Source organism: Cheilinus undulatus, linkage group 10, assembly GCF_018320785.1.
Source record: "Cheilinus undulatus linkage group 10, ASM1832078v1, whole genome shotgun sequence".
NCBI classification, from domain to species: domain Eukaryota; kingdom Metazoa; phylum Chordata; class Actinopteri; order Labriformes; family Labridae; genus Cheilinus; species Cheilinus undulatus.
In genome coordinates, this window is record NC_054874.1 from 47322780 (window position 1) to 47350599 (window position 27820).

At 40.3% G+C, this 27820-nt stretch overlaps 1 protein-coding gene across 1 annotated transcript; it reads right to left on the reverse strand.

Moving 5' to 3' along the window:
* LOC121516496 (scavenger receptor cysteine-rich type 1 protein M160-like) lies at nt 1-25665 on the reverse strand. The gene is made up of 14 exons (XM_041797815.1): nt 25608-25665; nt 21746-21985; nt 20466-20771; nt 18454-18759; nt 16077-16382; nt 13575-13880; nt 8666-8968; nt 6980-7285; nt 5275-5577; nt 4429-4734; nt 4058-4354; nt 2195-2524; nt 1524-1609; nt 1-1406 (listed from the first exon to the last, which is right to left on the reverse strand). Exons 1-14 carry the CDS (start codon nt 25651-25653, stop codon nt 1374-1376), a joined length of 3474 nt encoding a protein of 1157 aa, XP_041653749.1. The 5' UTR covers nt 25654-25665; the 3' UTR covers nt 1-1373.
* Nucleotides 25666-27820: the final 2155 nt, after the last annotated feature.

The window sequence follows — 27820 nt, forward strand, 5'->3', positions numbered from 1 at the left end:
TTAAGCTCTGATAACCATATTTTATATTTCACCTTAACAATAACCACTATTATCAAAGCAATAAATATCTGTTTTTAATAATCATTTGTGCTGTAGTATATAGCCATTTTACAAATGTAAATCACTTTCCTTAAAAGCAGAATTAAAATTGGTTAAAATTGCAACAAAAAGATGTGGAACAGGTGATGAATGTGATTTTAAAAGCAGCAGAAATGGGTTAGAAATGGCAAGGACAAGATAAAAATGGCAAAAAATAAGCAAAAAATAAGCAAATAATGGCAGAAAATTGGTTAAAGTTTCAAAAATGGTCAAAAGAAGTGGTAAAAGGGGATGAAAAAATGGTAGAAATATGTTAAAAGGGGCATAAACGGGTGGAAAATTTAATGAAATGGGATTTAGAAGTGGGAAAATCGTTTTGAACTGACAGAAATGAGCTAACTGAGGCAGAACGATAAGCAGAAATTTGCAGAAATGGGTTAAGTTGGCAAAAATGGTTGTAGAAAGTGGTAAAAAGGGTTAATAGTGTCAATAATTGGTCAACAGAGGCAACAACAGAAGTGGCAAAACACAGGCAGAAACAAAGCAGTGGAAAGGGTTTAAAATGGACAAAAATGGGTTAAAAGTGGCAAAAGTGTGTTAAAATTGGCAAAAAATGGGGGGGAAAAAGTGATGAAAATAAGTTAAAATGTGGACAAATCGGTGTAAAGTGAACAGTTCCAAAAATGGGTAAAAGAGAGTCAAAAATGATTCCAAATTGTGCAGAAATTGATTTTAAAAAGTGTCAATTAATAGTAACAAAATTTGGATGGGAAAAAAAAAATTAAAAAATATTCTTTATTTTTTTAAGGCACCTGGCGACCCCATCTAAGTGTCTCGTGACCTCAAAGGGGGTCCCAACCCCAAGGTTGAGAACCACTGGTCTATAACTATATTGATACAAAGCTAATAAAGTTAGCTAAATATGCTCTGAGGTAATGTTGTCACTTTATAGTCTCTAGTAGAGGGTGGAGAAATAATAATATAATCTCATTTGAGGTGAAGTTTTCATATTTTAATGTCCAAATTGTTCTAATAATCACGTTTAGCACCTCGTTTCTATGCAAAGTCCCATTCAGATAGAAAGGACCGGAAGTTGCAACCACAGTTCACACAAAGAATCATGGGGGCTAGGAATAAGGTGGATACTGAAAAAAAAATGTTTGTGACATTGAGATAATAAGCCCAAAACTCCAGTTGTTGATAGTGAGAGTGTATCTCTGAGAGGACCCCTCTTGTGGTCCCCACAGACACCCACAGCGATGACAAATGTCAATAAAAATATCCTGGCTCCACCGTTTTCACTGAGACAACAGGCAGTCATCAAGAAAAACACATCAGTAGTCCCTGGGAATCTGTCTGGTTTTGACCTGGAGAGAGAAATCAGAAAACCTCTCTTTAAACCAGTAAAATCACTGAGAGCTTTCTCCTAATGGCATCATGCCAAACAGTCTGAATCCTCCACTAAATAAAGATGCGTGCAGTACCTTATAGTAGCAGTAGAGGGCAGTGTCGTATATCAGCAGACCACCAAGCAGGACCACACATCTGATGATCAGGTCTCTCAGAGGGTCTGAAACAGATTTGACATCATCACATTTGATCACATGACAAAGTCAGCTCAATCCCTTCAGACCACTGAACCAGAGTCAAGTTAATGTTTATGAAGCTTTTAAATCTAGAAGAGCCCTTCATTTATCTCAGCAGCCCTGAAGTCATAAAAACAGGAACATTTCTGAAATCTGACAGGGATTTAGTAAACATCTTCATCAGGGACGTCCTGATCAGGACATCAGTATCAGATCAGAGCTGATTCTGGCATTTTAACTGATCCAGAATCAGCAACCTGAGCTCATTTCTCCGCCTCGATCATTTACATCAGCTGTCACTAACTGGGAACACTGGAGCAGAACGTTAACACACCAGTAACGTAACAGTGTAAGCAACCCATGGCTAACGTGTCAGCAGTGTGGAGGAAGTTTTAATGTGACTAAAATAATAATGAGCTTTTCTTTTCTGAGGTGATGATGAAATATTTAGTAACATGAGCAGAAATGAGTGAACACCTGCTCAGATAAGAGAGTCTGACAGGAGTGAATGTGAATATACTGGTGGAGAATGACAGTCACTGTTTAAACCAGATAATCAGAGAAGTTACCTCCAACAGCGAGAGAGAGAGTCTGGCTCTCTGAGGAGAAGTTATGGGAGTAAACATGGAGGTGATAAACACAGCTGTACTGCCCTCTGTGGCTCTGGTTTGCAGGAGGAAACAGGAAATGGGCAGAATGGTTGACTGCTGTCTGGCTGTAGCTCTGTGTTGTGACGGCGTCAGAGTAGATGAGCTGGAAATCTCCCCCTTCATACTGAGGTTTGATGGAGCATGTGATGTTGAAGCTACTGCCAATGAGGGCCCGGTAGCCCTGCAGCGTGGCCTCGGAGGCCCCGTTAGTGGAGAAGGAGAAGGTGATGTTTGGCTTTTCAAGCAAATCTGGAGAAACAAACGGACATAATGGGAGGACATGAAAGGACATGTTACTTTATAACAGCTCCAACAGTCAACAGGCCGATGCTCTCAGATCTTTGATGTAAACATCGTTCATTGATTCACATCAGATAGTTTTTAACCCCATGGCTTGTGATTTAATTCTGCTCCTCCAAACACGCTAATGCTAATGTCCCATCACTCTCATATCACTCCAGATTCTTCACATTCATACATCAATATTTATCAAGTCTGTGTTTTTATTTATTATACATTCAATGAAGAGAATATTCCATTATCCTTCAGGAATTACTTTAAAGGTGTATTCTCACTCAGCCTGTCGGCTTTAGATCATCAATGTTTGATACAGGCTGAGGTCAGGTTTTATTGTGATATATGGGCTCCTAATTCTGGAATATTCACATCTACCTGACATAGGTGTTCCTCAGTAAATGTTACAGGAGTCTAATTCTGGAATATTCACGTCTACCTGACAAAGGTGTTCCTCTGTAAATGTTACAGGAGTCTAATTCTGGAATATTCACGTCTACCTGACAAAGGTGTTCCTCTGTAAATGTTACAGGAGTCTAATTCTGGAATATTCACGTCTACCTGACAAAGGTGTTCCTCAGTAAATGTTACAGGAGTCTAATTCTGGAATATTCACGTCTACCTGACAAAGGTGTTCCTCTGTAAATGTTACAGGAGTCTAATTCTGGAATATTCACATCTACCTGACAAAGGTGTTCCTCAGTAAATGTTACAGGAGTCTAATTCTGGAATATTCACGTCTACCTGACAAAGGTGTTCCTCTGTAAATGTTACAGGAGTCTAATTCTGGAATATTCACATCTACCTGACAAAGGTGTTCCTCAGTAAATGTTACAGGAGTCTAATTCTGGAATATTCACGTCTACCTGACAAAGGTGTTCCTCTGTAAATGTTACAGGAGTCTAATTCTGGAATATTCACGTCTACCTGACAAAGGTGTTCCTCAGTAAATGTTACAGGAGTCTAATTCTGGAATATTCACGTCTACCTGACAAAGGTGTTCCTCTGTAAATGTTACAGTAGAGGCCTATTTATAATTGTCCTGCTGTTCTTTAACTGATGCTGTCATTGATGTCTTGGAGCTCTGAAGTGATTCCCCCTATGTTAGATGGATTTTGTAGTAATGTAATGGTTGATGTTGCGCACTGCAACATCCACAGACAGGTACCCATAATCCTCATGCATTCAGGGTTTTTCTTCTTGTTATTCTGCTTTGATTGTTTTTGTTACTGCACGTCTGCTCCTTATTATTACATCTACATGATTATGTGTTCAGAGTTTTTCTGTGTTTTGCTGGTTCAGTAATATTTTAACATTATTAATCTCCTCCTGCACATAATATTTATCGATGCATCTCCTTTTAATGGTGAAAACATAAAACTGAACTGAAAATCAAATAAAGCTTTTTTTATGCAGTTGCAGAAACTGAAATCATACATTCATAGTAGGACTCAGGATACTAAATTCAGATGTGATGTTGTGTATTACCTGAGCAGATCACCTCAATGTCACTGTCGCTGCCATAAGATCCATAATGTACACACTCCAACAGAGAAAACGTCTGGACACAGGAGGGTCTGATCACCCACACCGGTCTTTTATTCTTATGTTCCACTCTTCTTGTTGAAACAGCCGAGCCACATTTCAGAATTCTACACGCTGCAGCTGCAGACCTCTGGTCCCAGAGAGATTCCCAATCATCCAAAGGTTTCCACTCTTCCATGTGTTTCATCTCCAGTGTTCCTGCACACCGGCTGGGCTCTCCTACCAACCTGATATGTGGATCTAAACAGACAAGAACAGAATTATTAAAGGAAGTGAACTAGTGAGTCAAATCAAAGCTACGTCTGCTCTCTTACTTTCACAGGAGAGTCCAACAGCTTTACCAGGTGAGCAGGTGGTTCTACCTGAGTCAAATCCTCCACAGTCCAGGAGAGCAGACTCGTTACCTTTACACTGGAAGTCTCTGGTCCAGAACGGCGCCTCCACCTCTCCTAACATTCCCCCCTTAAAGACTGAAGGAGCCCCACAGCCCAGCTCCCTGCAGACCACCTGAGCACCCTGCAGGTCCAAGTCCTCCTCACACACTGGGGACCAGCGCTGGTCAGACTTCACCTCCAGTCTGCCTGAACACAGATCAGTCCCATTCACCAGTCTGACAGAGTCTGTGGAGATTTCAGGAGAGAACAGAGAACTTGATCATAATCTAAACCCAGTCCTTTCTGATCACTGGCTCCTGTCCAAGCTCAGCTGTAGGAGGATGGTAACAGGCTGAGAAAAGCATCCTGTTCGTCACTGAACAAGAATCACAACAGAGCAGATCATTTCAAAACAATTTTCATTAAATTATTTTCATTTGCTTAAAAAAAAAAGCTGTTTCAGCTCCACAATGATGGACTCCAGACCACCTGTTTGTTGATCAAATGTCCTTTTCTCACATTTGCTGTTATCAAAGTGTTTCTGAATGAGCACAGCTCTTTGAATAATGTTTCTCTTTTTCAACTCTAACTCACAGTTTACCATTAAAGAGGCAGAAACAAGGTCTAAAGGCAATTATAGTTACTACTCATTCAAATGTCAATTTCTGGACAACAGAACGTAGAAGAGAAAATAAGCAGGACATGTCCATATGAGACTCTGTTAACATAGTGATGTGAATGAAAAACATTCAGAAAGATTTGGTACAAATGTGTTAATACTGATACCTGAGCAGGTGATTTCCAGCCCATAAGAACTGGACAGATCCAATGGTATAACACATTCCTTTAATGTAGATTTAAATGGTACACAATCAGTAATGATGCTCCACACAGGTCTGTCAGAGGATTCCTTTATCTCTCTATATAAAACAGCAGAGCCACAGTCGAGTCTCCTACAAATCCCAGCTGCATCCTTTAGATTCAAGGAAGAGTAAGAAGGATCCACCGGTCTCCACTCTCCATGGCGTTTCCACTCTAGTCTACCAGAGCAGGTGCTGGATCCTCTCGCCAACCGGACATCATCAGGGTCTGACCAAAGACAAGGAAATAGTTCAGAAAAGACAAAGGGGGTCTACTGCACCTCTTCTCCAGCAGATCTACAGTAAGTTGTGGAGTCCCTCAGAACTCAAAGCTCAGCCCCGTTCTCTCCTCAGCTTTACATTTTCACATCAAGTTCAATAATCCACACACACAATATCTTTACCACTGTAATGCTGATGACTTCTAGCTCCAACTCCATAGAAAAACTAAATCTGACTCTAAAGCAGGGTTGGACAACTGGCATCCGGGGGGCCACAGGCGGCCCTCCACCTCATTCAATGCAGCCCTGAAATCAATATCAATTACCAATAAATTATTAACCCTAGGAAAACAATTTGTTCAATTTTAATACAGTTAATGATTTTATTGGTTTGACTTTCAGTTGTTTTTCATTAAATATTTGAAATTCCTCACATTTTTATGTATTTTATTTCAATACTTCGTTTCATTTTTAATTTTTATTTTTTCTTAAGCAATTATTTTTCTTATTTTATTTCTCACTTATTTTTTTCATTTCGCTTATTAATTTCAATATTTATTCTTTTTGCTTTTTTGAAGATTCCATTAGCTGCAATTGTTGCTGTGAGGCTTTTAAATGCATCACTAAATGCACTTGTAGAAAATGTGAGAGTAAAATACCAAGCAAGGATCATGCTCAGTGCACTGAAAAAGCAGCTGGAAATTGATTTAGTTCTGTGTAAATCTCATGGAAAAACTATTTCTATTTGCACTTGAGTTTAAAAACATGAATGTTGGTATAATAAATCATCAGGAAAGCTACATCTTCTTCCTGTTGTTGAATGTTTAGGAATCACAGGGCTTAGATTGATCATGAATCCAACAATCTGGAACAATCTGGCTCTTTGTCATTGACTTTACCAAAGTTGTCCATCCCTGCTCTACACAATCTAAAGCTGTACACCATTCAACTTCCTCCAATTCAATCCAAGCAACACTGAAGCTGTTTTTAGCTTGATGACACCAAACAGACCCCTAATAAATGGAACCATCAGTCCACATTAACAGAATGAAGAATTTTTACACATCCTTCCTGATGGAAACCCTGGTCGAGGTTTCAGAAGCTCTAAAGTGGATATGACTGATCCAGATTTGGAAAGTTAGCTCAACTTCAAACCAACAACTAGTCTGGTCTCCCTGGTCTGTTGTCTCTTTAAGTCTCAGCTCAGAATATTTGCTATGCCTATATCAGAGTCTACCTGTGCTCCTGCTCTCTCTTCCTGTTTCTTTCATCTTCCTGGTCAATCATGCTTTCATCTGTGTGTGTCTCAGTCAGCTGGTCCACTTTTAAATGTGCTTTCAATCATTCATTTCACTGATTGATACTTTTATTGGGACAACAAAGGGAATTCAATCAAAGCTCCAGCTCTACCTGAGCAGGTGATCCCAACAGCTGTAGCAGGTGGACAGGTGTTTCCAGTCAACCCTGAGTCTGGACAGTCCAGGAGAGCAGACTCGTGGCCTTCACACTGGAACTTCTTAGTCCAGAACGGAGCCTCCACCTCTCCAAACATTCCCCCCTTGAAGACTGAAGGAGCCCCACAGCCCAGCTCCCTGCAGACCACCTGAGCACCCTGCAGGTCCAAGTCCTCCTCACACACTGGAGACCACCGCTGGTCAGACTTCACTTCCAGTTTGCCTGAACACAGACCAGTCCCGTTCACCAGCCTGACAGAGTCTGTGGAGATTTCAGGAGAGAGACAGAGAACTTGATCACAATCTGAAACCAGTCCTTTCTCTTCACTGGTTCCTGTCCAAGCTCAGCTGTAGGAGGATGGTAACAGGCTGAGAAAAGCAGCACATTTACAAAGTCTCATGGTAGACAGTTGGAAAGAAAGGACAGACATTGGAGTGCTGTGTTTAATGTTCATGTAGAAGAAACTAAAAACAAGGTCAGATGAGCAACAATGCAGGGAATGACTGAAATGGTGACAAAGATCTCCATAGGTTCACACAGAATCAGACAAGAGCTACAGAGCTCACTGAAACAAAGTCACACTGGGCCTCATTCACCCACATCAACCTGAGACTTTTGTTAATTTTTATTCTCAGAGTTTTTCACAGAAACCTTGGTGGGATTGATGACACATTCTTCAGCTGATAAATTGTTCTCACAGGTGTTCCTAGATTGATGAATGCCAGGTGCTCATGAACTAGAAGAACCTGCTTCTTTCTCCTAATGAGGATGGAGACCAAGGCTGAAACAATTCCTCAAATTATTCAGGTGATTCCAGTCAAAAAAATCTCGAGGCAAATTATCTGCCTCGAGGCTTCTCTTAAATCAGTCATGTATCCATATACGTCCATGCTGTAAGATTGGACATTGCGCCGTGTGTTGTTTCTCATAGATGGCTATTTGCGTGGCATAATGCCCTTGTTTTCACTGTAGCTATAACATAGCATGCATGATACGAGGCATGAAAATCACGAAGGCAGAAAATTTGAGGCATTGATGATTTCAGGCACGCGTCCTGCATTTTTATGCATCCACTGCCCGTTGCTTCATGGCAACTATGGCGCTAAGCCTCATAAACTTCTCTGACTGACCCGACAGTTTTACAGAACACCGTCAGGCGTAACAGTTCAAGTCCTGCTCTCTGTCTCTCTCTCTCTCTGGCTCTCCCACATATGCAAGTTATACATTTAATTTTAAATTATTTAAAATTCAGCGCACTGACGTCTTGATTACAGCTTCTTCTTCTTTTTTTTTTTTTAAGTTGTGTTCCACACATTCTTTCCATTACAAAAGCTCTTTCAGCTGCACAATGATGGACTCCAGACCTCCTGTTTGATGATAAAATGCCTTTTCTCATATTCGCTGTTATCAAAGTGTTTCTGAATGAGCACAGCTCTTTCAATAATGTTTCTCTTTTTCAACTCTAACTCACAGTTTACCATTACAGAGGCAGAAACAAGGTCTAAAGGCATCAATAGTTACCACTCATTCAAATATCAATTTCTGGACAACAGAATGTAGACGAGAAAATAAGCAGGACATGTTCATATGAGACTCTGTTAACACAGTGATATTTGGGCTCTAATGTGTTAATACTGATACCTGAGCAGGTGATTTCCAGCACATCAAAGCTGGACCAATCCACTGTGTCCACACATTCCTTTAATGTAGATTTAGACTCTTCACAATAGGGGTTGATCATCCACACAGGTCTGTCAGAGGATTCCTCTATGTGTCTAGCTGAAACAACAGAGCCACAGTCGAGTCTCCTACAAATCACAGCTGGAAACTTTAGAGTCCAGGAAGACTGAAAAGGATCCGCTGGTCTCCACTCTCCATGGTGTTTCATCTCTAGTCTACCAGAGCAGGTGCTGGATCCTCCCGCCAACCGGAAATCATCAGGGTCTGACCAAAGACAAGGAAATAGTTCAGAAAAGACAAAGGGGGTCTACTTCACCTCTTCTCCAGCAGATCTACAGTAAGTTGTGGAGTCCCTCAGAACTCAAAGCTCAGCCCCGTTCTCTCCTCAGCTTTACATTTTCACATCAAGTTCAATAATCCACACACACAATATCTTTACCACTGCAATGCTGATGACTTCTAGCTCCAACTCCACAGAAAAACTAAATCTGACTCTAAAGCAGGGTTGGACAACTGGCATCCAGGGGGCCACGGGCGGCCCTCCACCTCATTCAATGCGGCCCTGAAATCAATATCAATTACCAATAAATTATTAACCCTAGGAAAACAGTCAAAATCTGCCATGAAAGCATGACAACAGAAACATTTCTAGAGTTGACAGCTTTTATTCGATTGGTTGATCGTTTGATCGAAAAGCTTTTGTACGACCAAGATCACCCCCAAAAAAAAACAAACAAAAAAACACAACTGGTCAGGGGAGCAGAAGCGAAGTGCGCAGCTAGAGAGACGTGCTGCTGGGGACAGGAGCAATGCAGCTCTAGAAATTACAAGCAGAGAAGCACACAAAGCTACAAAGAGTGGGATATTTTCTGATGTTTTACAGCACTATCGTTCAGAAACAACATATCAACTCGTCACAAAGTTGCAGGCTGTTTGTTAGAAGTGGCACCGTAGAGTGTATCTGCTCTGCCCTCCCTCACTGCATCAACTCCCGCGGTCAGTTTAATTCACCTGTCGGCAAATAGGCTGCGTAGTTATCATCTCCTTTTATAATCCCCATAAAGTGTTCACGTTAGCGTTAGCTTCTCTTACAGACGCACAAAAAGGAGAGGTGATAAAAGACGATGTCCACTGGTCATTAAGTCCCGACAAGTGAACTTTTTCCCTCTCACCTCCGTAAAAAAAACTCTGCATGCTGCCTGCTTTATGCTCGTCATTGACACGGCGTGGGCTGGATCAAGTAATCCTGTATTAGTACCGTTACAAATGAATAAATGGTGATCTGAGGTTATTTTGTAGGCTGTATGAGTTTAAAGAGTTACAGCGTCGGAGATCAAAGGCAGGTGCGCGCTGATCGTCTCTCAATTAATAATTGTTTTAGTACGACATGATGATCCTAAGAAATGTATTAATGCTTCCAGAAGCTTATGTTCATTTAAGAATCATTTAGAGTACCAAGCAGGGACAATGAGGAACCTGAATGGGTTAAATCAGTCCCCACGAGGTGATTTTTTAAAAAATAAATTAATGAATGATTTTTTTTTTTTTTTTGTACCTGAATGAACAATCGATTAATTGGTGCCTGGGTGCAATTTTGGTCAACCAAGTTTTTCTTTGGTTGAACACAGCCGTAAACATTTCTCATATGATCTCTTAGGTATTAGATATTTTGATTTAGATGTTTAGATATTTTATTATATTTTTGTTATGTAATTAAAATAATGTCAAACGTTTAAAAATATCTTTTGATTTTTAGAAAACCACATAAGATTTTTTTTTCTTTTTACCCCTACTTTTTAATGTCTTTTTAAATTTGTCTTGGATATACTTTATTTTCAGTTTTTTGATTTCAACAAAAATTTAATTTAATTTTTTCAACTTCCAAATTTCTTTTATTTGTGTCTTTATTTCATTTTCTTTATTTTTTCATTCATGTTTTTTTATATTTTGAAATTCATTTTGTAATTTCTTTTTTATCTGTGTTTAATATAATCTATTTTAGTTTTACTTCATTAAAATTAGAAATTTACTCTTTAAAAATATTAATTTCTTTTATTTTTATTTCATTGTCTAAATTTGATTTTATTTAAATTTTGTTATTTGATGTTGATCTTTATTCAATTCCTTATTCAATTTTTATCCATTTAATGTTTTTATTTGATTAATGTTTAGCTGTTTTTCATTAAATACTTGAAATTCCTCACATTTTTATGTATTTTAAAATTTCTTTTCATTTATCATTATTTATTTCATCGAAAATATTTATTTTTCTTATTTCATTTCTTAGTTATTCTTTCATTTACCTTATTGATTTCAATATATAATATCTTTTTGCTTTTTTTGAAGATTCCATTGGCTACAATTGTTGCTGTCAAAGCTTTTACATGCATCACTAAATGCACTTGTAGAAAATGTGAGAGTAAAATAACCAAGCAAGGATCATGCTCACTGCACTGAAAAAGCAGCTGGAAATTGATTTAGTTCTGTGTAAATCTCATGGAAAAACGATTTCTATTTGCACTTGAGTTTAAAAACATGAATGCTGGTATAATAAATCATCAGGAAAGCTACATCTTCTTCCTTTTGTTCAATGTTGAGGAATCACAGGGCTTAGATTGATAATAAATACAAAAATCTGGAACAATCTGGCTCTTTGTCATTGACTTTAAAGGGAGGGTATTATACTTTTCTGATTTTTAAAACATAAATACAAAGTCACCATGATGGGTGTCCATACTTCATGTATGCCAATTTTCGAACCGCAAGATAAACACACGTGGCAGTAATCTTGGAATTAGACTGTAAACTGATCATAACGGTTCGTTGGGAATCTCTCCGAGATCTTCCCAAGACGAGATTTTGATGGAGCAAACTGATGAGGTCATCACAACAGGATCTCCTGATTGGGTCGCCCCCAGACCGCCCCCACAAGGCCTTTTAGCCATTTAGTAACACAGTAATTAAACACTTAAAAAACAGATATGTCCGTCTCTGTCCTTCCCTGCTGCTGATTTTCTTCCCCCTCTCTCTCCAAACTATCAGGATCAGACTTCGGGTTTAACACGTACGGACGTATATCAAAATTTGCCATATTTTACTCAGTCGGACCAGTTAATTCAAAGTTTACAAGTACTAGCATAGCAATATAGCCACATTGGAGGGGGCGGGCACAAAACATGAGTCCTGCCGTCAGCCAGCCTCTGGAAAATCGGCCAATTGGAGGAAAGCAGGTCCGTTTGGGGGGGGGGGGGGGGGTTAAAAAGACAGCGAAACCTCAGCGTTTAAAACGGAGGTTAAAATAAAGGTTTTTCAGGATGCAAATGTGAGAAACATGAGGAGGTTTTTTTTGATAACTTTCTTTATTGGAAGTAACTTCAACATTTACATGACAGTGCAATGTGACAGGGAAGACTCCCAATCCTTCTTTTTCCCAGCTTTTATATCCCTCCTACAATCCCACCCCACCCGAAGTTCCCCGTGCGATACAGAAGTCAATCGCACACCACAAAAGCACAAAACTGAGAAAAAAAAAAAAAGAAAAAAAGAAAAAAAAACAAAGGGGGGGGGGCTCAGTTGTCAAAATCTGACAGAGATGTCAAAGATTCAATATAATTTAGGAGAGGGCTCCAAGTTCTTTCAAATGAAATTAAGGAACCATTGAGAGAAAATCTAAGCTTTTCAAGTCTAATAGACACTATGACCTCTTTCACCCATCTGTTATGAGACGGAGGTAGAGGATGTTTCTACTTGAGGAGGATAAGTCGCCTGGCCAGCAGGGTAGTAAAGGCAAGAACAGTCTGCAAAACTTTAGAGGTAAGAGGCTGCAGTGGGACACCAAACAAAGCCAAGAGAGGTTCCGGAGAGATAGTAGTGGTATATGCTGTGCTAAGGGTTTTAAAGATTTCAGACCAAAATGTGGCAAGCCTGGGACAGGACCAAAACATATGGGAGTGGTTGGCTGGAGATTGTTTGCACCTGTTACATGAGTCAATAACATTGGGATAGATTCAGAGAGCCTGAAATTAGTATAGTGGATTTTGTGTACAACTTTACATTGTAAGAGGCCGTGCCTTGCACAGATGGATGAGGAGCGAACTAGCCGTCAGACTCGACGCCAATAATCATCAGGCAGCGTGATTCCAAGCTCTTGCTTCCAAGAGTCCTTGGGACCGGATGCCGGGGAGTCAAAAGTAGAGTTAATGAGGCCGTAAATGACAGAAACTAGTAGCTTTCGTTGAGGAGTTTTTTGAGCTGTAAACCATGTAAAGCTGCTACATGGGTATCAGAGAGATGGTGTAAAGCCTTGAAAAAGACATAATACTCCTTCTTTAAAATGAATGCGGCCCTCTTGGTGACCAAAGTTGTCCATCCCTGCTCTAAACAATCTAAAGCTGTATGCCATTAAACTTCCTCCAATTCAATCCAAGCAACACTGAAGCTGTTTTTAGCTTGATGACACCAAACAGACCCCTAATAAATGGAACCATCAGTCCACGTTCACAGAATGATGAAGAATTTTTACACATCCTTGCTGATGGAAACCCTGGTCGAGGTTTCAGAAGCTCTAAAATGGATATGACTGATCCAGATTTGGAAAGTTAGCTCAACTTCAACCCAACAACTGGTCTGGTCTCCCTGGTCTGTTGTCTCTTTAAGTCTCAGCTCAGAATAATTGCTATGTCTATATCAGTGTCTACCTGTGCTCCTGCTCTCTCTTCCTGTTTCTTTCATCTTCCTGGTCAATCATGCTTTCATCTGTGTGTGTCTCAGTCAGCTGGTCCACTTTTAAATGTGCTTTCAATCATTCATTTCACTGATTGATACTTTTATTGGGACAACAAAGGGAATTCAATCAAAGCTCCAGCTCTACCTGAGCAGGTGATCCCAACAGCTGTAGCAGGTGGACAGGTGTTTCCAGTCAACCCTGAGTCTGGACAGTCCAGGAGAGCAGACTCGTGGCCTTCACACTGGAACTTCTTAGTCCAGAACGGAGCCTCCACCTCTCCAAACATTCCCCCCTTGAAGACTGAAGGAGCCCCACAGCTCAGCTCCCTGCAGACCACCTGAGCACCCTGCAGGTCCAAGTCCTCCTCACACACTGGAGACCACCGCTGGTCAGACTTCACCTCCAGTCTGCCTGAACACAGACCAGTCCCGTTCACCAGTCTGACAGAGTCTGTGGAGATTTCAGAAGAGAGACAGAGAACTTGATCACAATCTGAAACCAGTCCTTTCTCTTCACTGGTTCCTGTTTGGGATGCACGATAATTATTAGCACCAATAAATTATTGGCCGATATTGCATATATTTTACATATTTTAATTTTACCAATAATAAAATATTAACTGATAAAATCCACCAATAATAAAGGTGTTTGTTTTATTTCTCAAGAGACTACACATTCAGAAACAGTTGGTGGTGCCGTGGTACTAGACCCGCTGTTAACCACCAGAGAAGAAGCAGCAGCTCAGTGCTCAGAGGTTAACAGGAGCTAACAACACAGTGGTACTGGCGAAGTTATTCCGTATTTACGGGGAGGATAACACAACAGTGTTTGCAAAGTTTGCCCTGCAAAGATCCCAAAGAGTGGAAAACAGTCAGCGAATTTTAACACAACGGATCTTATAAGTCACTTACAAGTCTAACGATGTTAAAACTAGCGTTAGCCGCGGGCATTAGGACCAAGCCATAGGCTGACACCAGGCAGAGTGCTGATTGAGTTAGAATTAGTTATAAATATCTTTCCTCACCACATATTAACCCCTTCTTACCCCCAGATGTGAATAAATACATGAAAGAAACTTGTTTTTGAACATCAACAATTGAAAAAAAAATTATCGGTTCTTATCGGTTATCGGCCATCAGGACGAGGAAATTATCGGTTATCGGTATCAGTTCACAAAAATACTTATCGTGCATCACTAGTTCCTGTCCAAGCTCAGCTGTAGGAGGATGGTAACAGGCTGAGAAAAGCAGAACATTTACAAAGTCTCATGGTAGACAGTTGGAAAAAAGGACAGACATTGGAGCGCTGTGTTTAGTATTCATGTAGGAGAAACTAAAAACAAGGTCAGATGAGCAACAATGCAGGGAATGACTGAAATGGTGACAAAGATCTCCACAGGTTCACACAGAATCAGACAAGAGCTACAGAGCTGACTGAAACAAAGTCACACTGGGCCTCATTCACCCACATCAACCTGAGACTTTTGTTGATTTTTATTCTCAGAGTTTTTCACAGAAACCTTGGTGGGATTGATGACACATTCTTAAGTTGATGAATTGTTCTCACAGGTGTTCTTAGATTGATGAATACCAGGTGCTCATGAGCTAGAAGAACCTGCTTCTTTCTCCTAATGAGGATAGAGATACACCCCTTTATGCCCAAATAAGGGCATGACACTGCAGAGCCGTGTGCAAACACGGATGGTGAGCAGGAGTGAGTGGAGAAGTGGTCAAATGTTAGTGATTTTGACATTAAAATAAAGTGTGATGGTAACTGCCCTCTGGACTCCAAATATCAGAAATACTTTGAGAGTTCTAAAGAGGAAGTAACGCTGCTCAAAATGACCCTAAAAACACAATTCAGTTCTATTTATAGCAGCAGTCATGGATATCAATATTAGCTCCAAACACATGAATTTGGATGATAACACTGGTTCAGATAGCACTTTCAACAGACAACATGCAGAATGAAACATTCTATTTCACTGTGTCATTCTGAAACACACTGGTGTGCTGATGAGAGCAAAACTAAACATTTGATCCTCTCAGATCAGCACTCACATGTTTACAAGAGTGTTCTGGAGTAATCTTAGCTTTGGTTCTTTACTGACAACAAATCAGAGATGAGAAATATTTGGTAGAGGTCAGAATCTTCAAGAACTCTGTGGGAGGGCTCAAAGAACAAATGTCTTCATAAGAACGCTTGGTGAAGGAGGAATCAGAGCTTTCATGGATGATGATACCAGAGCAGGTGATTTCCAGGCCTTAACCACTGGACCATCCCATGTTCCACACATTCCTGTCATTTAAAAAAGCTCTTTCAGCTCAACAATGATGGACTCCAGACCACCTGTTTAATGATAAAATGTCTTTTTCTCACATTTGCTGTTGTCAAAGTTTTTCTGAATGAGCACAGCTATTTGAATAATGTTTCTCTTTTTCAACTCTAACTCACAGTTTACCATTACAGAGGCAGAAACAAGGTCTAAAGGCAACAGTAGTTACCACTTATTCAAATGTCAATTTCTGGACAACAGAACGTAGAAGAGAAAACACGCAGGACATGTCCATATGAGACTCTGTTAACATAGTGATGTGAATGAAAAACATTCAGAAAGATTTGGCCCTAATGTGTTTATACTGATACCTGAGCAGGTGATTTCCAGCCCATAAGATCTGGACCAATCCACTGTTTCCACACATTCCTTTAATGTAGATTTAGACTGTACACAAAAAGGGCTGATCCTCCACACAGGTCTGTCAGAGGATTTCTCTCTGTGTATTGATGAAACAACAGAGCCACAGTCGAGTCTTCTACAAATCCCAGCTGTTTCATTGAGACTCGGGAAAAAGTAAGAAGGATGCCCTGGTCTCCACTCTCCATGGCGTTTCCACTCTAGTCTACCAGAGCAGGTGCTGGATCCTCCCACCAACCGGAAATCATCATCAGGGTCTGACCAAAGACAAGGAAATAGTTCAGAAAAGACAAAGGGGGTCTACTTCACGTCTTCTCCAGCAGATCTACAGTAAGTTGTGGAGTCCCTCAGAACTCAAAGCTCAGCCCCGTTCTCTCCTCAGCTTTACATTTTCACATCAAGTTCAATAATCCACACACACAATATCTTTACCACTGCAATGCTGATGACTTCTAGCTCCAACTCCACAGAAAAACTAAATCTGACTCTAAAGCAGGGTTGGACAACTGGCATCCGGGGGGCCACGGGCGGCCCTCCACCTCATTCAATGCGGCCCTGAAGTCAATATCAATAACCAATAAACTATTAACCCTAGGAAAACAGTCAAAATCTACCATGACAGCATGAGAACAGAAACATTTCTCAAATGATCTTTTGCTACTGCTCTATGTTTAGATATTTTATTATATGTGTTATTTAATTAAAATAATTTCAAACATTTTCAAAATTCTTTCAATTTTTAGAGAAAATACATAAAATATTTGTTTTGTTATTTGTATTTCTCTCTACTTTTAATATCTTTTTAAATTTGTGTTGGATATACTTTATTTCCAGATTTTTGATTTTAACAAGAATTATATTTTATTATTTTAACTTTAGAATCCTTTTCTTTGTGTCTTTATTGCATTCTTTTTTCTTTATGGTTTTTAAATTTTTAAATTCATTTTGTAATTTCTGATTTGTGGTCAATATAATCTATTTTAGTTTTACTTCATTATAGTTGAAATATAATACAAATGTACTCATTACAATTTTAATTTCTGGGGTGCCGGTGGTCGAGCAGTTGGGGTGCACACCATGCACGCGGGCGGCCCGGGCTCAAGTCCAGCCTGTGGCACCATTTCCCGCATGTCTCTCCCCGCTCTCTTCCCTGTTTCCGGGTCTGTCCACTGTCCTCCTCTGTCTAATGGAGGCATGAAAAAGCCCCCCAAAAATAATTCTTTAAAACAATTTTGATTTAATTTATTTTTATGTCATTGTCCTTATTCATTTAATGTTTTTATTTGATTGATTTTTAGTTGTTTCATTAAATATTTGAAAATCCTTACATTTTTATGTATTTTATTTCAGTGCTTCTTTTCATTTTTGATTTTGATTTTTTCTTAATCAATTATTTTTCTTATTTTATTTCTCACTTATTTTTTTCATTATCTTATTGATTTCAATATTTAGTCTTTTTGCTTTTCTGAAGATTCCATTAGCTGCAATCGTTGCTGTCAAAGCTTTTACATGCATCACTAAATGCACTTGTAGAAAATGTGAGAGTAAAATACCAAGCAAGGATCATGCTCACTGCACTGAAAAAGCAGCTGGAAATTGATTTAGTTCTGTGTAAATCTCATGGAAAAACGATTTCTATTTGCACTTGAGTTTAAAAACATGAATGTTGGTATAATAAATCATCAGGAAAGCTACATCTTCTTCCTTTTGTTCAATGTTGAGGAATCACAGGGCTTCCATTGATAATAAATACAACAATCTGGAACAATCTGGCTCTTTGTCATTGACTTTAAAATGAATGCGGCCCTCTTGGTGACCAAAGTTGTCCATCCCTGCTCTAAACAATCTAAAGCTGTATGCCATTAAACTTCCTCCAATTCAATCCAAGAAACACTGTAGCTGTTTTTAGCTTGATTACACCAAAAAGACCACAAATAAATGGAACCCTCAGTTCACATTAACAGAATGAAGAATTTTTACACATCCTTCCTGATGGAAACCCTGGTCGAGGTTTCAGAAGCTCTAAAGTGGATATGACTGATCCAGATTTGGAAAGTTAGCTCAACTTCAAACCAACAACTAGTCTGGTCTCCCTGGTCTGTTGTCTCTTTAAGTCTCAGCTCAGAATATTTGCTATGCCTATATCAGAGTCTACCTGTGCTCCTGCTCTCTCTTCCTGTTTCTTTATTCTTCCTGTTCAATCATGCTTTCATCTGTGTGTGTCTCAGTCAGCTGCTCCACTTTCAAATGTGCTTTCAATCATTCATTTCAATGATTGATACTTTCATTGGGACAACAAAAGAAAGTCAATCAAAGCTCCAGCTCTACCTGAGCAGGTGATCCCAATAGCTGTAGCAGGTGGACAGGTGTTTCCAGTCAACCCTGAGTCTGGACAGTCCAGGAGAGCAGACTCGTGGCCTTCACACTGGAACTTCTTAGTCCAGAACGGAGCCTCCACCTCTCCAAACATTCCCCCCTTGAGGACTGAAGGAGCCCCACAGCCCAGCTCCCTGCAGACCACCTTAGCACCCTGCAGGTCCAAGTCCTCCTCACACACTGGAGACCACCGCTGGTCAGACTTCACTTCCAGTCTGCCTGAACACAGACCAGTCCCGTTCACCAGTCTGACAGAGTCTGTGGAGATTTCAGGAGAGAGACAGAGAACTTGATCACAATCTGAAACCAGTCCTTTCTCTTCACTGGTTCCTGTCCAAGCTCAGCTGTAGGAGGATGGTAACAGGCTGAGAAAAGCAGCACATTTACAAAGTCTCATGGTAGACAGTTGGAAAGAAAGGACAGACATTGGAGTGCTGTGTTTAATGTTCATGTAGAAGAAACCAAAAACAAGGTCAGATGAGCAACAATGCAGGGAATGACTGAAATGGTGACAAAGATCTCCACAGGTTCACACAGAATCAGACAAGAGCTACAGAGCTCACTGAAACAAAGTCACACTGGGCCTCATTCACCCACATCAACCTGAGACTTTTGTTGATTTTTGTTCTCAGAGTTTTTAACAGAATCCTTCATGAGATTGATGACACATTCTTCAGCTGATGAACTGTTCTTACAGGTGTTCTTAGGTTGATGAATGTCAGGTGCTCATGAACTAGAAGAACCTGCTTCTTTCTCCTAATGAGGATAGAGACACACCCCTTTATGCCCAAATAAGGGCATGACATTGCAGCGCTGTGTGCAGATACAGATGGTTAGCAGGAGTTAGTGGAGAAGTGGTCACATCAGTGTTGGTTTTTATAGCTGAAATTTGCACCAAACTGATAAAAATCTGGATTTTATGACTTTTAATTAGCTCAAGCAGACATCTGCCTTGAAAAATCTTTTCTGAAAAGGTGGTGCTTATGTGACGTAGGAACCAATGGTCGGTTTCTACGTCACACATTCTATATAAAAGAGCGTTGCCACCTCGAACTGACTTTACCATTCAGAGACCATTCCCATTCTTTCCTGCTTGCACCTGCTCTGCTTCGGCTCTGAGAGCTCCGGCTTTATTAATGCCGCTGCTGGAGCAAACGACCCGAACAGGCAGTGCTCAGAACCACCATGGTCCACCACCACACTATAGCCTGCGTCAGGGGATTCTGGAGGGAAAAACTCCTCCGCTTTAAAAGATCGCTATGCTGTGGGACTCTGTCTGTGTCTCTCTTTGAAAAGGGAACATCACTGTCACTCAAGCCTGAACTAGAAAACCCCGTCCTTTACCCCTCCCTCCTCTCAGAACCAAACTGCCCATTTTATGGGCATTTTTTGAAATACGAAGGTGGGCAGAGTTAGCTCTGAGCTGGGGATTCACTTACACTTTAAAAATGTTACGTAGAGCTCAGAATCTTGAAACCCTCTGTTGGAGGGGTCAAAGAACAAATGTCTTCATAAGAACGCTTGGAGAAGGAGGAATCAGAGCTTTCACAGATGATGATACCAGAGCAGGTGATTTCCAGGCCTTAACCACTGGACCATCCCATGTTCCACACATTCCTGTCATTTAAAAAAGCTCTTTCAGCTCAACAATGATGGACTCCAGACCACCTGTTTGATGATAAAATGTCTTTTTCTCACATTTGCTGTTCAAAGTGTTTCTGAATGAGCACAGCTCTTTGAATAATGTTTCTCATTTTCAATTCTAACTCACAGTTTACCATTACAGAGGCAGAAACAACGTCTAAAGGCAACAATAGTTACCACTTATTCAAATGTCAATTTCTGGACAACAGAATGTAGAAGAGAAAATAAGCAGGACATGTTCATATGAGACTCTGTTAACATAGTGATGTGAATGAAAAACATTCAGAAAGACTTGGGCACAAATGTGTCAATACTGATACCTGAGCAGGTGATTTCCAGCCCATAAGATCTGGACCCATCCACTGTGTCCACACATTCCTTTAATGTAGATTTAGACTCTGCACAACCAGGGATGATCATCCACACAGGTCTGTCAGAAGATTCCTCTATCAGTCTAGATGAAACAGCAGAGCCACAGTTGAGTCTTCGACAAATCACAGCTGGAAACTTTAGAGTCCATTTATAGAAAGAAGGATCCGCTGGTCTCCACTCTCCATGGTGTTTCATCTCTAGTCTACCAGAGCAGGTGCTGGATCCTCTCACCAACCGGACATCATCATCAGGGTCTGACCAAAGACAAGGAAACAGTTCAGAAAAGACAAAGGGGGTCTACTTCACCTCTTCTCCAGCGATCCTTTTTTAAAAATCAACACAGGTCTATCATGATAGGGTATAGTCTAGGGATGTAACGATAACCGGTATCACTATAAACCATAGTAAAATTCGAGACGGTTAGTATTACCATTTCAAATCTTAATTACCATTAAAACCGTGTTTGATTACCACACTTTGAAAACTCACAGTGATACTGCTCAATTCCTGGAGTAGCCACAGCACTCTGTGGCAGTAATGCAACTTCATGGATGCCAGCTGCCGTTAAACACCCAGAAGAAGAAGAAGCAGCGCTCTCTGAGACTCTGGTGTGCGTGCGCAGTTTGAAAACATGGCGAAAGAGAGCGCGAGAGAGTGAGAGAGCAAGAGAGAGAGCAAAAGAGCGAGAGAGTGAGAGAGAGAGAGCGAAAGAGCGAGAGAGAGAGCGAGCAAGAGAGAGAGCGAGAGAGAGATTGTACACAAAGGTACATGAAACAGTGAAAGTGTTCTTTTCTGTACCAGTTTCCCTTAGATCTGTAAGACTAGGTCTAGTCTTGAGCACTGAATGTAAAATATTCGTGGATCTTATCTACAATTTGCACGAAGTGCAGCTACTTCTTATGGCAATAAGGTGCCATCTTTAGTGCACATTTGTATGTTTGATGTTAATATTTTAATGTTCAGCCAACAAAGTACATTGTGTGTGTTATTTTATTTAAAAAAAACTTGGTTAAATGATTTTAGTGTGTGTATAAGTACTTTTTGAACATTTTGAGCACATTTCAACAATACCGTGATAATAATGATAACCATGATAATTTTGGTCACAATAACCATTATATGAAATTTTCATATCGTTACATCCCTAGTATAGTCTTTATTATAACATGAGAGTGACTCTAACAGTGAGGATTAAATTATTGTGACTCTCACAGGAAGTCAAACTTACCTGAGCAGTTGATCTGCAGGTTTCTAGAATATGATGGTGGTTCAGTCCTTGAGGAGTTCTCTGGTCGTCCCAGTGAAAGTACAGAACCACAGTCCAGCTGTCTGCACAGCGTCTCTGCAGACGTCAGGTTCCACTCAGACAGAGAGACGTTTACTGCTCTCCAGTCGCCTCCATCTCTCCTCTCCAGGATCCCAGCACAGCGGCTGGCTCCACCCACCAACCTGACTTCATCAGGAACCGCTAAACAGAGACACACAGGTAATCAGTGCACAGAGTTAGAGACAAAGGGAGGCAGGAAACCCTCTCACTCCTCCTTCATGTGTCTGTTAGTTTGTGTCTTCAGCCTGGAGATCTGAAGAGAGCAGAATAGATAAACAACTGCACACACAGAGAAACTGACCACAAGATTACTGAGAAGAAACAGCAGTCCACTCTGAGACACTCTGATGTGATCCAAATCCTCTATTAAACAGGGGTGAAGGCATTTTAACTGCAGCAAGTCTTCATCAGGACAGCTGCTGTTTCTACCATGGCCTCTGTCTGAAATCAATCTGCTCCAGAGAGAACCTGATCCTGGTTCTAATGTTCTAGACCGTTCTGACCTGTGGAGCTCTCACCCTCCTCTCCCTATATAAAGAAAGTAAACTTGTTGTCAGTTCATAGTCACATTTACCAGCTTCATGATAAAAACTAAAGGAGTCAGGGCACACAGCAGAGACATGCATCCATCACTGACAGCTGAGCTCAGTGATATTTAGCACCATGAAGATGGACAATAAGCATCATGTATGACAGACAGAAAACAAACGGGCAGTTTTCATACAAACAGTGAGCAGGACGTTGACAAGGGATCCAGTCCTCACTAACACCCATCAGAATGATAACACTGGAAGTAAACTGTCTAAAAGACCCCTAACATTTCAAACTATGCTTTCAGGGGACCTCATGTCTCAAGGTTCAGGGTTCTTTATTAGAACCCAATAAGGTACATTTGTTGTGCAGACAGTAGTTCAGCATCCAGGAGACAAAAGCAACAACAATGACTCACAATTCAAGACACAATCCACAAAATACATTAAAATCTGACATTAAAATGTTCCAAGTCTAAGTGAACTGCCAGCTCAGAGCCAACTCCGCCCACTTCAGGATTTCAAAAAATGCACAAAAAGATGGCGGTTTGGTACTGAGAGGAGGGAGGGGGAAAGGACTGTATTTTTTAAGAGGACGGGGTTTTCCAGGTGAATCAGAAGTAACAGTAACACAGAGTCCCCAAGCACTGCTGTCTCATAGCAATCTTTTGAGGTGGAGAATTTTTCCCCTCCAGAATCCCCTGAGGCAGGCTGTGAAGTGGTGGTGGACCGGTGTGGTCCTGAGCACTATCTGTTCGGACTGTTTGCTCCAGCACCGGCGTTACTACAGCTGTAGCTCTCGAAGCAGTGAAGGTGCAGGCGAGGACGGGAGTGGTCTCTGAATGATAAAGTCAGTTAGAGGTGGTAACATTCTACCTTTGATATGGAGTTTGTGACGTAGGTTTCTACATCACGCCCCGCCTATTCAGAAAAGATTTTTTTAAGGCAGATGTCCATTTGAGCTAAATAAAGGATGGTAAATGAAGATTTTTATCAGTTTGGTGCAAATGTCAGAAATAACAGCAGCACTGATGTGTTTTATTATAGCTCAGTCGGATACTCAAGTGTACAGCTGAAAAAAAAAGTTAAAGTGTTCACTGCCTCTTTAATGATTAAAACCCAGTCATCGCCTCACTCTTCTTCTCAAAGGTCAGTTTAGAGTCGAAATCGCTCCCAGATATTTCTCTCCACACATTCAACTGCCTGGATTTTGATCATAGCTGGCTCGGGATTTGGAGCATGTGCTCTAAAATCTATGTTCATTTCCTTTGTCTGAACTATTAAGCTCTAAGAAAGAATCATCACACCAGGTGACAAACTCATTCACAACGGGGCCGTGGCTGGACTCATGAATGTGTAACAAACTCAGTAACAGAATCTGACTGTAAACCTGTTCTCATGTTCACTTTAACATGTTTGTGTACAAAATCTACAATAAAGGTGAGAGAGCACAGCCCCGTGGTGAGCCTGTGGAAGAATACAAAGAATCAGATATGGAGCTGTTTGACCCTTTGTGACCTGTTTGTTCAAAAATCAACGACCCACCCGACCAGATTAAAACTCAGGTTAAAATTCTCTAAAAGCCTCATGTCAAGGATATTGGGCTGGATCATGTTAAAAGCAGAGGAAAAAACAAAAACCAGCAGTCTGGTGTGTGTTTTCTACCTTCACCATGTCTGGTTATAAAGAGCAGCATTAGTGTGGCATCCTCTACTCCTCTGTGAGTCATATAGGCAGACTGTAAAGGGTCTAGTGCCAGCTCAGTGGCTTCAGTAATCCTCTTCTTTATGAAATTTTCATCACAATAGATGTGAAGGACCCTGGCTAAATCATTCAAAGGTTCTGGGCTGCTGGTTTTAGACCTGAGCATGACTTTAGTAGTTTGCCACTGATGTTGTCTGAGCCCAGGCTCTTATTAACTTTAACAGAACCAAAGGACTTCTCAGCCTCTCTCTGGTCAAAAAAAAAGTGACTTTAACAGAACCAAAGGACTTCTCAGCCTCTCTCTGGTCAAAGACAAAGTGCTGACTGTCTCATCAGGAGAGCCGTCTCCTCCACAGTTTGAATCCTGATTTAAGGTTCATCTACGTTAATCAACTAGTGTTGTATTCAAAAACACACTATCCGAGACCAAGACTTGCTCGAGACCAGAGTGCATGGGGACCTAGACAAGATCAAGACTTTTGGAGGTCAAGACTGAGTCAAGACTGAGACAAGAATGAGACCATAAAAATCAATTTAAAAAAAACATGACAAGTGTCAACGAGAGCGAAGAAGTGCTTCTCGTGCTCTTTTTAATAAATCTGACAGATAAAAACAAGATGTCAGGGTTGAAGTTGTTGAAGAGATCTGAAGCAGTGAAAGTAAAATAAAATGTTGAAAAATGATTATTTTATTAGCACCTCTCTGCATGTCCGTTTTCAGGACAAACAAGGACAGATGTAGATAAAAATTACAAGGGACCGCAGGTTAAGTGTTTCTCCTCATTATCACATTAATGAAGTCCAAGAATAGCAGATCAGTGCTGGTCTCAACAGGTCTTAATGGAAAATCCGGCCAGCATGAGACTGAGACAAGACCAAGACATTCAAAATGTGGTCTTGAGGCTGTTCTCAACTTCTAGAACACAATAATCACCTATTCAGTAATCACCAGTCACACTAAGGCTGTCTGTTTGAAACAGCTGCCTTAACAAGGGTTAAATTACAGGGACTGGAGTAAATCTGCTGCCAATCTTAGAGGTTCTATGTTCTTTATTTGTATTGGTGTATTCTGTAAATACTCAGAATGTATTTGTCTTCATTTGTGTGGATAGCTCCTGTTTCAGCAGTGATATTACAACCTTGAAATAAATGTCAGACAGTCACATGACTAATTCAAACGTTTGTAGACTGTCAAAGAGCAGAACTGAAGCCTGCTCTCTTGGCATTAAAACACTGAGCTAACAATCCTTTGGTGCAAATGTTGGAGATCCTTTAGGTAGAAAAGAGCACCTGAAGATGAGACTTTATGCCCGTTCACCGGGTTTATGTAAAACCTCTGATCATCTCAAACCTCAATATTTAAACTGTTTTATTTTGTGTAACATGCATTAATGATGAGTAACACACCAATCTGGACACCTTCCAAAGCCATATTTATTACCTTAGACCTGGTAAACAGACTTTAGGTTCAAAAGCACATTTTTAGTTGTCTGACTCCTCAAAGATATACCACAGGTGTGAGGGTCCTACCTGAGCTCCACAGCCACAGAAACACTATCAGCACTCGGTCATCCATCACTGTGGCACATCCAGCCCCCTGTCCCTCTCTGTCCCTCTCCCCGGCTGTTCGTCTTCTTTATCAGACATCCAGTCACGTCCGCCCCCAACCTCATCTGCTGTTTTATCTATTTCCTGATTACTCATAGTTGTTAGTCAAAATGCAAGAAATAACCTCTACTCTGTTATGAAAACCAGTCTATGAGGATTTAGTGGTGTTGTTCATCAGTTAGGGTCAAAATTAGGGCTGAAACATGATTGAGTCCCTGGATTACAAAAATCCCTTGAGGCTTCATTTAAATCAGTCTTGTATCCAAATATGCCCGTGGTTTAAATAAGAACACTGCGCTGTGTGATATACAGTATTCCTTCTGAAGGAATAATATCAAATTGCATGAGATATCACAGAAGTAGACAAACTCTTCACAATGTGCTTGTTAAAGCTACAGTACATTCACATTCACTGACGGAGTAGTGTGAGCAGAGTTTACATCAGCTGATATTTACCGCTGCTTTAGGAAGTATGACTATCAAATGAGTTTGAGCTCATGAGGAGAAAACCCCCTGGTTCACAGTCACACCCAGGGTTCTATATTAAGGGCTGGGTATTCACACCACTGCTGTAAGTTTCCAAGAAGTGACATCTTTACTTCACTACTATCTTCTGATTGAGGTCAACGTGTTTCTGCTGATATGTCAGAAAATGATTTGCAAAAGAGATAAAAACATTACAAGACTGGCCTAAAACTGGATTTGCACATGTGAAAAGAGGCAAAAATGAGCAAAACAGGACTAATGTTAGAAAAGAAGCTAACAACAACACAGGAACCAATCCATGATAGCTAATGTTGCTTTATCTATCTTCTGACAACACTATGGTCATTATTCATGTTTTCTGACATTATATGAACCTGATTTGGAAGACCACAAAGCAGAGCCTGAAGGAACACATCAGCCTGGTCCCATTAGGGATGGATGTGAAACTGAATTAACATTACAGCGAAGAAGATGCGAGCCACTACGTTATGGTGGATTTGGAAGGTTTCTAGCCCCTCCAATTAAAGGCCTTTACATTATTTAAACCATGATGAGTGCCTAGACTTGTTTTGTCATCTGTTTTTCATCCCTTTTATTGTCTTATTCAGTGTTGTTGTGCTTGTTCTCTCTCTCCCTTACCTTCAGCAGATTACTGTTCATCAGGACTCTGCTTCTGCTGGAGCTTTCCTCCTCTTAAAGGAACTTTCCACTCCAAAATTGCCATGGGGCCATGTGGTCTGCTGGTGTTGCTCAACTGTGTTTCATCAAGAGAAAAAAACTATATATTTTTCTTCTGAATTTTATCAGCTCATCATCCTGTTACTTGATTTCTGAGAAAATAACTCCACCAAAAAACCTCTCAGTGTTTTTCTGATCTTTCATATGTTTATTAGGAGCCCTACCCATGCTCCAGGTTTTTTCTTTTTTTTGTGCACCAAACAAATGAAACAATATACATTGAAACAGAAAACGACACATATACTCACATAAATAAAAAACATATACATACATAAGCACATATATACATACCTTCCCACCTGCAGAGACCCTTTCCCTTCCCACCCAGTTTGTTCTCGGCCAGACCCAATTAAGGTAATTTGTCGTTCATCCTTGCCCTCTAAATAATTCACAAATGGTTGCCAAATTCTTTCAAACAACTGTAGTTTATCTTTCAATATAAAGCGTATACGTTCCATGTGGAGTATCTCAGAAATTTCTTGAATCCATAAATTAGAGGATAAAGAGTCCTCCTTTTTCCGAAATTTTAATATTAATTTTTTTGCTGCAATTAGGCAGTATGTTATTAGTTGTTGCTGAGAGAAACTGAGTATGGCATACTGTTTGAATGTGCCCAAAATAATTAGCTTTGGAACTGGCTCCAATTGACATTTAAGTATTTTAGATAGGATTCCAAATATTTCAGACCAGAAAGACATAATCTTGTGACAGTCTACAAAGCAGTGTGCTAGGGTTGCCTCATGAAGTACACATTTAGCACAGAGTGGTGAAATACTTGGAAAAACATTTATGCAATTTGTGATTTGAATAGTAGAGTCTATACAGAATCTTAAAATATATCAGACAGTGTCTAGAATTTATGGAGCAAGTATGAATAGCTTTTAAACTTCTATTCCAACTGTCATCAGAGA